Source organism: Arabidopsis lyrata (assembly GCF_000004255.2).
Source record: "Arabidopsis lyrata subsp. lyrata unplaced genomic scaffold ARALYscaffold_7, whole genome shotgun sequence".
Classification (NCBI taxonomy): domain Eukaryota; kingdom Viridiplantae; phylum Streptophyta; class Magnoliopsida; order Brassicales; family Brassicaceae; genus Arabidopsis; species Arabidopsis lyrata.
Window position 1 is genome coordinate 9,766,962 of NW_003302549.1, and position 13,647 is coordinate 9,780,608.

At 37.9% G+C, this 13,647-nt stretch overlaps 3 protein-coding genes and 1 non-coding gene across 5 annotated transcripts; 2 read left to right on the top strand and 2 right to left on the bottom strand.

Annotated features, from left to right (window-relative positions):
* Nucleotides 1-1,143: 1,143 nt before the first annotated feature.
* LOC9306018 (protein PLASTID TRANSCRIPTIONALLY ACTIVE 14) lies at nt 1,144-4,077 on the bottom strand. Of its 2 annotated transcripts, none has more exons than XM_021019558.1 (12): nt 3,973-4,077; nt 3,713-3,868; nt 3,391-3,528; nt 3,178-3,303; nt 2,926-3,054; nt 2,734-2,823; nt 2,489-2,639; nt 2,269-2,378; nt 2,094-2,165; nt 1,895-2,000; nt 1,616-1,810; nt 1,144-1,526 (listed from the first exon to the last, which is right to left on the bottom strand). In XM_021019558.1, exons 1-12 carry the CDS (start codon nt 4,027-4,029, stop codon nt 1,405-1,407), a joined length of 1,452 nt encoding a protein of 483 aa, XP_020875217.1. In that variant the 5' UTR covers nt 4,030-4,077; the 3' UTR covers nt 1,144-1,404. The 2 variants fall into 2 exon arrangements, with proteins under 2 accessions (XP_020875217.1, XP_020875216.1); XM_021019557.1 differs by having other exon boundaries at nt 3,713-3,906; nt 3,960-4,044.
* A 67-nt stretch (nt 4,078-4,144) lies between these two features.
* Nucleotides 4,145-4,218, top strand: TRNAT-AGU. Its single transcript has one exon. It is a non-coding gene; the product is annotated as a tRNA-Thr (tRNA).
* Nucleotides 4,219-4,268: 50 nt separating this feature from the next.
* LOC9306019 (vacuolar-sorting receptor 7) lies at nt 4,269-7,853 on the bottom strand. Its single transcript, XM_021019892.1, has 11 exons — nt 7,237-7,853; nt 6,202-6,894; nt 6,027-6,115; nt 5,880-5,949; nt 5,631-5,791; nt 5,393-5,474; nt 5,214-5,296; nt 5,059-5,122; nt 4,832-4,960; nt 4,639-4,742; nt 4,269-4,538 (listed from the first exon to the last, which is right to left on the bottom strand). Exons 1-11 carry the CDS (start codon nt 7,532-7,534, stop codon nt 4,434-4,436), a joined length of 1,878 nt encoding a protein of 625 aa, XP_020875551.1. The 5' UTR covers nt 7,535-7,853; the 3' UTR covers nt 4,269-4,433.
* A 145-nt stretch (nt 7,854-7,998) lies between these two features.
* Nucleotides 7,999-9,297, top strand: LOC9306020 (probable vacuolar amino acid transporter YPQ1). The gene has a single exon (XM_002867844.2). The coding sequence runs from the start codon at nt 8,240-8,242 to the stop codon at nt 9,092-9,094; it is 855 nt and encodes a 284-aa protein (XP_002867890.1). The 5' UTR covers nt 7,999-8,239; the 3' UTR covers nt 9,095-9,297.
* The last annotated feature ends 4,350 nt before the right edge of the window (nt 9,298-13,647 follow it).

Here is a 13,647-nt window from a genome sequence, read left to right on the forward strand (position 1 = left end):
GGGTAAAACCCGATCGGGTACGGGTCTTTCGGGTAGAGGAGTTTAGGACCCAATAGGGTAAATCTAAAATATCGGTTCGGTTTCGGTTCGGGTCTAATCGGGTTCGGGTCGGTTCGGGTTTAGATTTTTAGAACCGCTAAATACCCGAAAAAATCGGGCACCCATCGGGTTCGGGTATTTTATACCCAAATACCCAAAATTTTACCAAATACCCGAAATTTTACTCTAATATCCAAATTTTATCCGCAATTTTACTCAAATATCCGAGTTTCACCCAAAAATTTATCCGAATAACCGGAATTTTGTCCAAATATTTAAAAAATTTACAAGCATCTCGCGTATAAATATATTTAGTCTTAAATATATAAATATAAGTGCATTTAATTTTTGGTAATTACTCTCGGATATTTGGATATAAATGTATTTAGCTCAAATATTACATATATATAAAGTTTTTATATGTATAAGTATAAGTAATTTCGGGTAATCGGGTACCCGTTCGGGTATCGGGTTCGGATCGGGTTTTACCCTATACCCACGGGTACGACAATACAAGACCCAATAGGGTAAATAGCTAATACCCGTACCCGCCCCGAACCGGTTTTTTCGGGTCGGTTTCGGTTCGGGTACTCGGGTACGGTTTTTTTGCCCAGGCCTAGTTTTACTTCAAGAATAAGATATTCAACATATTGAAGATATAAAGAAGCTAATATAATTATTAAGAACCAAGTTAGTCAATGTATCATATAAGTAGCCAAAGGTAAGAAATAGATTGCTTATGGTTCTGCATAACTCAGAGTAGGTTTGTTTGGTTTGGACTGTAACTTTTTTTGAAAAGAGTAATGTTAGACAAAGAGTAAAAGAAACGCAATATATATGATTTGATTGATTAGTGTAACCACAAGGTTAATTAATAGTATAAGTAATGATCAATTATTATGACTAATCATCATCCCCGTTTCACCATTGAGAATTTTAACAAGCAACATTAAATTACTCAAAACCATTTGAGACAAATCATGCTTAGGGACTAAAAACATGAAAAGGGATTAATCAACAAAATAATTAAGGGTTAATTTGAGTCTTAAACTAGTCCTACCAAATGGTTTTACTTGTAACCAACCACCATTACAAGATCAGAAAAATAAAACAGATGATTCCAAAGCGTTCGTTGGCTAATCAAACCCATTAAACAGCCAAAAAAGAAGAAGTTATGATTGGTTTGTGATTGCGATTAAAACAAACTAACACATTTAGTCTAACTGTTCCATACAAATACATAAGCTTACACTAAACGAAAACAGGAACCTTTCAATTCCATGGTGCAGTTTCTAAGTAGCTCAAAGGGAGTGAGGACCAAGTAACCGTTCTTGAAAGATCGAATTGAGTTATTTTTCGCTTGAATCAAAACAGTAACCGTTCTTGGTAGATGTCAAGTGCCTTGATGATCTTTCCAATGAACATCTTTCTGTGCATTCTATACTTAACCGCTGTCGCAAACGTTGTCCTTGCTTCTGACATTGAATCTGTCACAAAAAAAAAACAAGAGGGAAAGCTAAAGTTTTAATATATGAGCGATAATAACACATCGGTGTATATATCTTTAGTGTAATACCTAGCAATTTCTGGTCTTGGTCTGCTGTTGTGGGATATTCCGCAAGCATCTTTCGACATTCATCTTGCAATTCTTTAACTGCTTTTCTTTCCGCACTTGGAATTGGAGGGAGATCTATGTCTGACCAAGTGGGCAATGTTCTTGCTGCAGCTATAACTGCTCCATCAACAAAAGTATCACCTCCCGATAACTCGCCTGACACAGATTTAGGTAACATTGGTGCTCATTTCTCCATCTTTTGTCGAGAAATAGAGAGGAGAAAGAAGAAAAGGAACTTACTGTCATGGTAATATTCTTCAGGAAGACCAAAAATATTGAAGACCGATAAAAAGGAATTTAAATGGATGCGAGAAGCTCCAGAGAACTTTATAGCATCCCACGGATTCTGCAGCAGAACGAAAAAATTGATTAAACAAGAAAACTTGCAAAGTAACCATAGTTTGTGTAAGACGAACGTGATTGTTGTAAAAAGCATTACCACAGGTGTTGAGAAGCCGTATCTTTCCATAAGCATGTTGTTTTTCTGGCCTGGCATGTAATTTATCGTCATCTGTGAAAAGCATTATAAGAAGATGCAAAACATTTTTCAATTTGGCAATCTGCAGTGAAGTGAATCTGACATATATCATTTATGGAACATTTGAGTCCTTTACCTCTTCACCTTTCTTAATTGCTTGACCAGCATTTGACATAACCTCAAGCATGCGATCTTTAGGACGCCAATGCAGGAAACAGTTTGGTTCAAAGGAGTGGTTTAGCATGTCTGCAGAGAAGATGATGAAAAAACTATATGATCAATTTTGTTCCTCGACACCAAGTTCATTGATAGTAAATGTTAATCTATCAATAACCAAAGAACAAACTCTTCCTTACCAGCATAAGGAATCATCATATTTAATTCCTGAACCAAAGCACCGATCCTAGTTTGCATACTGATGCATCGTGTCTGTGCGATACTAACCGCCCATATGAATCTTTCCGGATCTTCGGCAAGCCTTTTGATTTTGAGAGGAACACCTGAATGCTGAGTTGGAATACAACTTGTCAATGAAAAAAACAGCCATAACCAAATGTCAAGATATATTGGAAAACAAATATTAGGCTTCATGCCTCGTTACCCAATTCTTTTCCCAAAATTCTAGGACTCGTTTCTGTTGTTGTCTAATAGTTGAAACAAGATCAGGATCTTGAAGCTCCGCAAGGTCTTCCTATAACAAAACACAGAATTATATATCATCAAAGGATCAGTTAATAGATACGGTTAACACTGAGAAGTAAATGTGATCAGGTTCAAATGAAAATCAATCCACCTCTGTAGCTAAAAGCAGGCTGCTGCACTCATCAGCAGCAGGAAGGAAATCGCCATAGAGTCGCCAGAAGTGATCATCCCGATAAAAAGAGAATAACAGAAGACACGCCAATCTGATATCCCAATCAATCTGTCCAAACACATAATTGCATTATAGAACAATCATGAAACCAAAAGAATATGCAACTTCAACTTTGAGAAAGATGAGAACTTTCGAGTTAGTGAAATCGAAATAGCACAAACGCGTTACTACCTCAGGATCAGTCGAGTTAATGATATCGAAAATAGGATGACCAATTGGCACAATATCAGGGAAAAACATCCAAGGGTGCTTCTGTCTAATGGTTATCATCAATTCTAGAGGAATCTCCATTATCACCTGGCAAGAGAAAACAGTTCAAACAAAAAATTCTAAAGAGAAGAACAAAAACAAAAAGTTGTGAACTTTTTAACTAAGAAGACTGACTCTAGCTCGACGGCGAGGTTCAATATCCTTAGAAGCATAAACACCAAAACCATCCGGACCTTCTTTAAACTCAATTCCATAAGCTCTCACACTTCGAACATACCCAATTTTGTAGAAATCCGGATCTGCTGGCTCCAACTAGTGAAGAAACAAAAGACAAAACCCTAAATCAATCTCACAGATGAGGGCAATGCACAGAATTGTCTAAAGGTACTGCCTTTAGAACTCAGTTGTCCCAATCTCACAATGCACAGAATTGTCTAAAGATACTGCCTTTAAAGATCATTTAAACCCTATAACACTCAAAACTCAAAATCCTAACCTCGGACGAGGAAGATTCTTCGGAAGCAGGAGACTGAAACAGAGGGAAAGGTTGTGTCTCAAGAGAAGCAACTTTGATGGGTCGGACACCATTTTGTCTGTCTCTTAAGAAATTGCTTCTGGGTCTTGGTGCTGAGACAATTCCGTTGCAGAAACCCTTTGTCCCGAACGGAAAAAAACATGAGTACTCAGAGAATTCAGACGAAGACGCAACACACGTGACATAGAAACATTAGGTAATACAGAGATAAGATTAAGAACCTGAGGTTTGGAGATAAAGGTGTTGGTCAGGTACTGAAGAGAGACTGAAGAAGCCATTCCTCAACTGAAGAAAATGGGTTTAGGAGAGAGAGACGAAGATCGTTATCCTTTGTTTTCAAGTTTTAGTATAAATTTACTATATGCTTCATTTCTTGTAACTTGTAATCAGGAAGCCTTCATAGCTCAGTGGCTTAGACCACCCGTTTAGTAAGCGGGAGGTCTTGAGTTCAACTCTCAATGAAAGCAATTTTTGTTTTATTTTCTTGAAAAGTTTCTTTACATCAAATGTAGATTTATTTTTTGCCATGAATATACACAACTCTATCTCACTCTTTTATTTTTACAGTATAGTTTATATGTACATTAATTGATCTCAAACATTTCTTTGTGTAGGAACTATATGATTCTGTTCCTGAAATCTACAAAGACAGTTTTGGTTACTTTGGTCAGATAATATTAGTTTAGAGTGTAAAAGGCTCAGCTTCTGATGGAACTTCACGAGCTCTTTGGCTCTCAAGTGGCATATACTGTGACATGATCGTCATAATCTCCGAGTCCATGTAAGACTGTGAGGTGAAAACGGAAAACCGAAGAAAAGTTAGTTTGAAACTCATAAAACCGTTAATAAGTTGAAAAATTCTTTTGTGGAATCAGAAAGAGTAGTACCCTGAACCGGTATTTGTAGAATAGATAACCAGCTAAACCGGCTACTGCGACGATAGCTAGGATCAAGAGTGTGAGCCACCATGCTGTTTTGGATCCAGATCTCTCTGTATATTATTAATGTATATTAGATAGTAGATACTGTTATATTGTTATGGAATTTGAGTACTCTTAAATCTTGATTGATAATATTTACCTATACAAGTATCTTGATCGTTTATGTAAAGCCGGTCGCCAGAACAACTGCATTTGTATCCACCCCATGAGTTCTTGCATCTGCAACCGCTACATTGACACACCGAACGCTCTTTACATTCGTTAATATCTGCAATAGAGCCAAATCAAAACACAGAATTACATTATTGGTAAAATGATTATATGGTTTCTTTCGAGATTAAAATTGATAAGCTAAGAGTTATGGACCTTCACACGTGAAACCGTCGCCTTGGAAACCTTCAGGACATTTGCAGCCAGTAGACACAGAGTCCTAATTGTTCATACATAACAAAGAGATGATTGAACTGAAACAAGAAACTTTGAAAGGGAGGGATTGGATTGTAACAAGAGAGTCACTAAACTGAGCAAGCAGAGAAAGTTAAGCCATTTCTTGTGTCAGACCAGCAACCTCCATTGTTAATAGTACACCTGGCAGGCCCATAAGCTGCAAAGATCAATCACAAACCAGACATTCAGAGAAAATTCAAGTTACCGGTCTCAACATTTGAGAGCTATGTTGTGTGAAGTGTGAACAACTTACGTGTACATGAAGTGTACCCATCGCCTTTATATTGAACACCTTTTACAACCGGACACTCGCAGAGTCTTCCTCTGAATGTGTCCTGATCAAACAAAAAAGATTAAGGTATTATAGAACTACAAAATGTCTCTCTAGATTCCAACTTTTCTCTAGTTTTCAAAACATTTCCAAATAGATTGATACTGATATTCAATATAGTGGTAATATGTGATGTAATAAGCTCGGTTTTACAACATACTTGACAAGCGGTTATGTTTGCTTTTGTGTCCTGCCAGCAACCACCATTGTTTTCAAGGCACTCATTTGTTTCTAAACCTGTGTTTAAGCAAATGGGGGGCTCTGATGTTTCGTTGAATCCAGCGCATATCGCCTTTAGAACAGCGGTTCTCTCCAATCTCCCTTCACAATTACAAATAGTAACAACAGAAATTTCAGCATCTTGATCATAAAGAGAGAGAGTGAAACTGAAACATATGAAGAACCAAACCTCGATATTGGGCGTTATTGATGACTAATGTAGGCAATATCGTAACATCTCCCCGGTTACCTCGGCCAATCTTGAAATAGTTACATACATTACAGTTAGAAACCAAACCTCTGCAATACTTCAATAAAGAAAGGTGAAAAAACTAACCTGGGATACTTGCTCGGTTCTCAGAACTTGGTTCTCGGTATCAGCCTCAGGATCACCAATGCATTTCTTGATCTTCTCAATAGGTAAATCTGAAACAAGTCTTGAGAATTCATAACCAGAACATAGAAGACTCTCTTTTTTAAAAATCTTAAAGGAAAAAAAAAAGGATTCTTACTCAGAGATTTGATGATGCTCTCAGCACATTCTATGCTAAATTTCTTCTCCTTCATCGAACATCGCGAATGAAAATCGGTAACATAATCCCACCAAACCCAAGGCCGGCTACTCTCATTCGCAACTCTATGCACACAAAGCTGTCTCAGATTCTCGAGCACAACATCTTTGCCTTCATAACCTTCTCTGAAATTGTTCTCAGGGTCAGGAGCACAATACCTCCCATGGTTTATACACTGAGACTTACAATGTGGACTGTTTATAAACTGAAAAGGGCAAAACCAAGTGATATAATGTGGCGTAAACGCGGTATAACCGCCTTTTTCAAGTATCTGAGCATGACCCTTAAAGTTCTTGACAAAATCCATCTGTTCATCGCACCGTGCTCCACACTCGTCGTTGCTATTAGTCCACAGCTCATATTCTACTCGCTGATCAGGATGAGGCACAGATTCTCTCCAATCTAGTTTCAAGACTATGTTTTTACCTTTCTGAAACCCTTTTCTTAAGTCATCTCCGAACGATTTGTCGATTAAAACCGATGGGATTGTTAGCTTCTCTATAAACCCATCTGCATCTTTGCTCTCCTCTGGTGAATCCATTGTCAACAATGGCTCGTCTACATTATCCGCCACAAGAACTGCCGCGGCGCCTGCTTGCTGCGCGTGCCACGCTTTCAAGGCAAAGTAACAACCTGAAACATCCAGTAATGGAACAAAGATAAAACTAAAAACTAATGAAACAAAACATTAACACATAACTTGAGAGATTAAAGTTTTAATCTTTCATTGAAAAAATTAAATCTTTCTACTCAAAAATTTATTTTTGCAGCATAACCCATAAGTCCTGTTGACTAGTACAATCAACATAGCAGATATCGAGGGACATAAGTGATTAAAGTTTATCTCTATTATAAACTTCGTATCAATCATTCAAATCTTAGAACAAAGATATGTTTCAAATATTTTTGCAAAACAACAGTAAATGGACAAAACAGAGGTTTTAACTTTTTTCAAGATGCTTTTAACTTTTTTACCTCCACGATCAAGAAGAAGAATAGTGGGACGAGGAAACTTGGGCTTGAAGGTTTTACCAAAAGCAGAGCATCCATCGCTTTTACTATCCGGATAAACCACCGACCCTATTAGAAACCCGCCGTAATCGGGTAAACCGAAGTTGGCTATGGAACCGTCGCGCTTCGACCTCATCTCCTCGGGATTTAGCACGCTTATGCTTTCTTTCTCCACCACAAACCTCGCGTCAACGACCATCGCGATGATGGTCAACGCCGCGAGGAGAAAGGTCAACGAAGCTCTCCCGTTGACTAAACCCATCACTGAAAACACCAACACGATGGTTTTGGTCGATGATCAACCTCTCTTGTACTATTTCCCCGGAAAATGAAGGAGAGATTCAGAGAGAAAAATCAAAAACAGAGGAAAAGATAAAACAGAAAACTTCTGTGGAACTGTTTCTGATTGAAGATGATAGCATACTAGTTCATATAAATACGAAATAAAAATCATATTTTAAGAAAAATCACACTCAAAACATATTTTAGAAAATGGAAAAGAATTGGAAGATGTTAGACTTTTGTTAGTTTAATGTTCTTTTTTTTTTTTATTGGTTGGTGGTATATTGTAGGAGACTAAATCAAAGCCTTTACTTTGAAAAAATAAACATTGTGTGTGATCATAGACAAGATAATACAGTAATTATTATTTTTCTAATTGTTTGGATAATTCCTATTATTTTATTTTTTTCTTTGATAAAGACTAATTATTTTTAATTATATAGAAAACAAAACCAAAAGTTATAACCTAATTCACTCATAGGATTCGTTCTCCCCAATCTGAAAACCTTTCCTAGTCCTCTTAGAATCTGGTCATTGTAGTTTCGAAACCCTTTTCTTATTCATCTTCTATCTCTTCTCACCTTTATAAAAGAAGTTATATTTGCACAATATTATTGAGGTACGTGTAATTTCGTATTTAGGGTTTAACAGGTTTATTTGGCTGTATCATCGTACGTGAAGAACGATGTTTCGAGATGAATTGTCATTATCTCTTGGTATCATCAGTGTTATTAGTTGGAGTGTTGCCGAGATACCGCAGATTATGACTAACTACAGTAACAAATCCATTGAAGGTGTCTCTATAGCCTTCTTAACGACATGGATGCTTGGAGATATCTTTAATGTTGTTGGTTGCTTGATGGAACCAGCTAGTCTTCCAGTACAATTCTACACGGCAGTGTTGTATACACTGGCTACACTTGTTCTCTATGTTCAATCTATATATTACGGGCATATTTACCCGCGGTTGATGAAAAACCGAAGGAATCATCATCATGTGGTTGATGTGGAACAGCCTTTGCTTCATGAGGAAGCTAAGCGTCCTTCTACCAAATCGATGCTATGTGTGGTCTCGGTGTTCTTGTTTCTTGGAACATTCAATTTGTTAAGTGGATCAAGAAGTATGGATTTGAGAGAGAAAGATAGAGTGTTTGCAGTTGGAGGAGCAAGAAAGCTTTTGGAGGTCTCTAGCGGTAACTTAGGAGAAAGTAGCGATATCGGAATGTGGTTGGGTTGGGCAATGGCGGCGATTTACATGGGTGGAAGGCTTCCTCAAATATGTATGAATATAAGAAGAGGACATGTTGAGGGATTGAATCCATTGATGTTCTTCTTTGCATTCGTTGGCAATGTGACTTATGTTGCAAGCATACTTGTGAACAGTGTCGAATGGTCGAAAATCGAACCAAATCTACCATGGCTTGTTGATTCTGGAGGATGTGCTGTGCTTGATTTTCTTATTCTGCTTCAGTTTTTTTACTTTGGCTGTCGCAAAGTCGAGAAAGATTCCGACAAGAAGAAGCATGAAGAAGCTGTCTAACAAGGCCTCGAACAAGTACAGTTTTGATCTCACCACCAGCAAGATGCATATTACTTAGGGAAGCTTAATCAATCTTGATTTAGGTGGAGTTGTAATGACTACATTTTGCAATTGAGAGAATTTTATTAACTTTGGTTGAGTTTTGTGTGCTGATGAAACTACTTTTTGGGTTTCTACTTTTGAGTTTTAATTCTGAACCTATGCATTCATTGTCAACAAATTTATATATTTATCATCAATTGCATTGTTACATATAACAAATGTCTAAAAAGCTAAAAGTAAAAGTATTTGTCCAAATTAGAACAAAGAGATGAGATTGTATATATTAGTCCAAAAAGTTGAGTCAATGAAAAAGAAAAAGGAAGAATAGCCTTAAAACCCAATCTTCTATTCTTTAAGGTCTAAGAAGCTATCAACCTTATTTATTTGTCTTTTTCCCACCGATTACGAAACACTGAATCCATTGTATATTTCTTCTTGCGACCTCCTCAAATTTCATAGGTGAAGAAGGTGAGTTCTGAAACCGAACTTGGTCTGTCTTTTACATTGGAACAGAACTTGAGATGTCTCCATTTCATCTTCTTCCAAATAGTTCGTTGTTGTGTTTATGGAATCATGGAACTTTTATGAATGAGAGATTTTTCAATATCTCTTGATCATATGCTTAATTGGTTTTCTTCTTCTATGCATGTTGAATTTGAGCGTAGATCTGCTGTTGTCAATCACTTCCCTGTGTTGTGGTCTTCGCTGCTCAAATGTTGTGTGTTGACAGTGTTCTTAATTATTGATTTTGGTTTGGCGTAACGCGCATAGATTCTGTATTCCAAATTAGGGTTTGGTTCTTAAGGTCCAAGTCTCTTAAGAGTTTTTCAAATTAGGGTTTCTTTGCCAAGAAATGGGTAACGGAATGTGGAATCAAGAAGCCAGAGACTTGACCGAGGAACCATCGCAGAGTAATGAGAAGCTGGAAGATCAGAGACCACAAGAATCTTCATTCTCCATCCCACGACATGTTTGGGTTCATCGGGTAATTGGATTCTAGAATTGAATAATATGAATAAGAAGTTAAGAACACGTTTAAGAAAACACCTTCTTTATTAACTTTAGAACTAACTCAAACTAAAGTACTTCTTAATCTCTCTCAATTCTCTTAAGCTATATCACAACCCGATATATGCTTATATAGTAAACCTCAAAACCCTAATCATAACTCGACTAGGATTACATTAAATCTTATAGATAACTCCTAAAAGATCTAGCCTTATCACTTCATTAAACCGTTGCCTTGCGGTTCAAGTAATTGTCGGTTTACTTCTCAAGCTTAAACCAACAATCTCCCCCTTAAGCTTGAGCTCAAGCTACTTCACGTCTTGAACACCAATGAGATCTCTCATCTCTTTAAACTTGTTTCTTCCCAAAGCCTTTGTCAATATGTCCGCCTTCTGTTTTTCACCCGGCACGTGCTCAACTTCAATTTGCTCATTTTCAACACATTCTCGTATAAAATGGTACTTCCGGTGAATGTGTTTGCTTCTTCCATGAAACACCGGATTCTTAGTCAATGCAATCGCTGACTTGTTGTCTACTCGTATGGTTACCTTTTCACTCATTGTACCAATGATCTCGGCTAGCAATTCTTGAAGCCAAATCGCTTGCTTAGCTGCCTCCGTTGCCGCCATGAACTCAGCTTCACAAGAAGATAGTGCCACAACTTGTTGTTTTTGAGAGCACCACGTGATCGGACATTCATTAAGGTAAAACACATGTCCTGCGGTACTTTTCCCATCGTCGACGTCAACACTATGACTACTGTCGCTGTAACCAATTAGTCCCAACTCTGTTCCTTGTTTAAAACAGAGACCATGTTCAAGAGTGCCTCGGATATACTTCAGAATTTGTCTCAACGCAGTCCCGTGTGACTCTCTTGGCTCTTGTAAGTATCTGCTTAATATTCCAACACTAAAAGAGAGATCAGGTCGTGTATGTAGTAGGTACCTAAGACACCCAATATTTCTTCTGTAATCTAGTTCATTGACCTGTTTTTCTTCTTGTGCCTTAGAAAGTTCTAAACCCGCTGTCATTGGTGTTTGAGTCGCATTACATTCACTCATTCCAGCCTCTTCCAAAATCTTCCTTGCATATCTTTCTTGTTTCAACACTATTCCACCTTCTCCTTGAAAAACTTCAATACCAAGATAGTAGGTAAGCTTACCCAAGTCACTCATTTCAAACTTTCCCGACATCTCTTTCTTGAAAGCATTTATCAAATCTAAGCTGGAGCCGGTGACTAACAAGTCATCAACATATACCGCTACAATGAGGAGAGTATCCTTCTCTTGTTTTCTGTAAAGGGAGGGTTCTTTAGAACATTTTTCAAAGTTCAAATCTCTCAAGATCTTGTTGAGTTTGGTGTTCCATGCCCTTGGTGCTTGTCTCAAGCCATAAAGAGCCTTGTGTAGTTTATAGACCTTTTCCTCTCTTCCTTTGGTTACAAAACCCTCTGGTTGAGTAACATAAACATCTTCTTTCAGTTCTCCGTGAAGGAAGGCGGTTTTCACGTCTAAATGGTGTATTTCCCACCCGTTCGAGGCTGCTAAGGCAATGATAAGACGGATTGATTCAATTCGAGCTACAGGGGCGAAGACTTCATCGAAATCAACTCCATGTTTTTGCACGTATCCTTTTGCTACTAATCTTGCCTTGTGTTTATTTATGCTCCCATCTGAGTTACGTTTTAGTTTAAAAACCCACTTAAGACCAATGGGTTTACTTCCAACAGGGAGATCAACAAGACTCCAAGTTTTGTTCTTTGTTATAGACATGATCTCCTCTTCACACGCATTTCTCCACTCTTGCGATTTGTTTGCTTCTATGAAATCATATGGTTCTTCATTCAACATAAGTAGAAGCTGTTCTCCTTCTATTTCTGCGAGTAATACATAGTCACTTAGATAGGTTGGCCTTGCAACTTGTCTCCCAGACCTTCTTAGCAACGGTGGAGGTTGTGGCTGCTCAGTTTCAGCATTGTTAGTCTCAGATTCGTCAGCTCCTTCTGCTTCCTCTCTGTCAGATCCGTTCTCAACATCTCTGTTTTCCTCTGTTTCTTGATTAGCTCCATTATCATCAATTCCATGATTACCAAACTCTCCAAAACTGAATATAAAAGTTCCTGTTTCTTGACTAGTTTTCTCGGAGTCTTTCCACTTCCAACTTTTGCTTTCATCGAAGATGACGTCTCTGCTTACTGTGATTTTCCGAGTGGTTGGATCAAGTAGTCTGTATGCCTTTGAGCCAGGTTCTGTCCCGAGATGTACGAGAACTCTCGATCTATCATCAAGTTTTCGTAAATGTGGTCCATCAACTTTGGCATAGCTAACACATCCGAATACTCTCACATGTTCTAAGTTTGGCTTCTTGTTCTTGAATGCTTCATATGGAGTTTGGTAAACTAAGGCTCTAGTTCCTACTCGGTTTATTAGATATGTTGAGTGCCTGACAGCTTCTCCCCATAAATAATTAGGCAAACTCATATGTTTCAGAATGCTTCTAGTCATCTCTAGCAAAGTCCTATTTCTTCTTTCAACCACTCCATTTTGTTGAGGGCTATATGGTGCGGTTAAATGCCTGTTGATTCCTTCTTTTTCACAAAAATCTTGAAATTCATGAGATAAAAATTCACCTCCTCTGTCTGTTCTCAATGTTTTGATTTTTTCACCACTCTCTTGCTCAACTCTTTTCTTGAAATTCTTAAACTTCTCAAATGCTTCTCCTTTCTCTTGTAACAAAATTGACCACATGTAGCGAGAATGATCATCTATCAACACGAATATGTACCTCTTTCTAGCAGCCGTAGAGGGTGATATAGGACCGCAGAGATCACCATGCACCAACTCAAGAATGTGTGATGCCCGATACACAGTTGCTTTTGGAAACGTCCTCCTTGTTTGTTTTCCAAGTAAGCAAGATGGGCATGTTTCTTTTTCTATTGGAGCAGTTGGTATTCCTTTAACCATCTCTTTTGCAACCATTGTTTTAAGTGTCTCAAGATTGATGTGTCCAAGACGAGCATGCCATATAGTTGAGTCGCTTGATGTTACAAGCTGTAAGCAGTTAGTTTCTTCAACTTCTAAAATTACCTTGTACAATCGATTTCTTGATCTTGTTGTTCTTACTAGCAAATTTCCATCTCGGTCATGTAGGGTTAGATACTCTTCTTTCATTCGAATGTCACACCCTGACTCAGTGGCTTGTCCTAAACTTATGATATTACTTTTGAGATCGGGTATGTAATACACATCTTCTAGGATTTTTCTTTCACCAGTTTTAGTCAAGAAGAGTATCGAGCCCTTTCCTTTTATGTCAATACACGAATCGTCTCCGAATCTTACTCTACCTGTGACCATCTCATTCATCTTGTAAAACCAAGCACGCTGTCCTGTCATGTGATTGCTCGCCCCATTGTCAAGATACCAAGTTTTTTCAGAACATACTTCAAAGTTTTTAGGCATCACATTGTTCTCATTCAAGTATACTACTTCGTGCATCATAAGAGA

Excerpts from the sequence above, each read along its gene's own strand:
- LOC9306018 (XM_021019557.1), bottom strand. The coding sequence starts at position 4,029 with ATGGCTTCTTCAGTCTCTCTTCAGTACCTGACCAACACCTTTATCTCC. Across the intron at positions 2,824-2,925 it reads GCCTGCTTTTAGCTACAGAG|GAAGACCTTGCGGAGCTTCA; the intron begins GTGGATTGATTT and ends GTTTTGTTATAG. Across the intron at positions 2,166-2,268 it reads CAATTAAGAAAGGTGAAGAG|ATGACGATAAATTACATGCC; the intron begins GTAAAGGACTCA and ends TGCTTTTCACAG.
- LOC9306019 (XM_021019892.1), bottom strand. The coding sequence starts at position 7,534 with ATGGGTTTAGTCAACGGGAGAGCTTCGTTGACCTTTCTCCTCGCGGCG. Across the intron at positions 5,792-5,879 it reads CAATAACGCCCAATATCGAG|GGAGATTGGAGAGAACCGCT; the intron begins GTTTGGTTCTTC and ends GTAATTGTGAAG. Across the intron at positions 4,961-5,058 it reads CGACGGTTTCACGTGTGAAG|ATATTAACGAATGTAAAGAG; the intron begins GTCCATAACTCT and ends GCTCTATTGCAG.
- LOC9306020 (XM_002867844.2), top strand. The coding sequence starts at position 8,240 with ATGTTTCGAGATGAATTGTCATTATCTCTTGGTATCATCAGTGTTATT.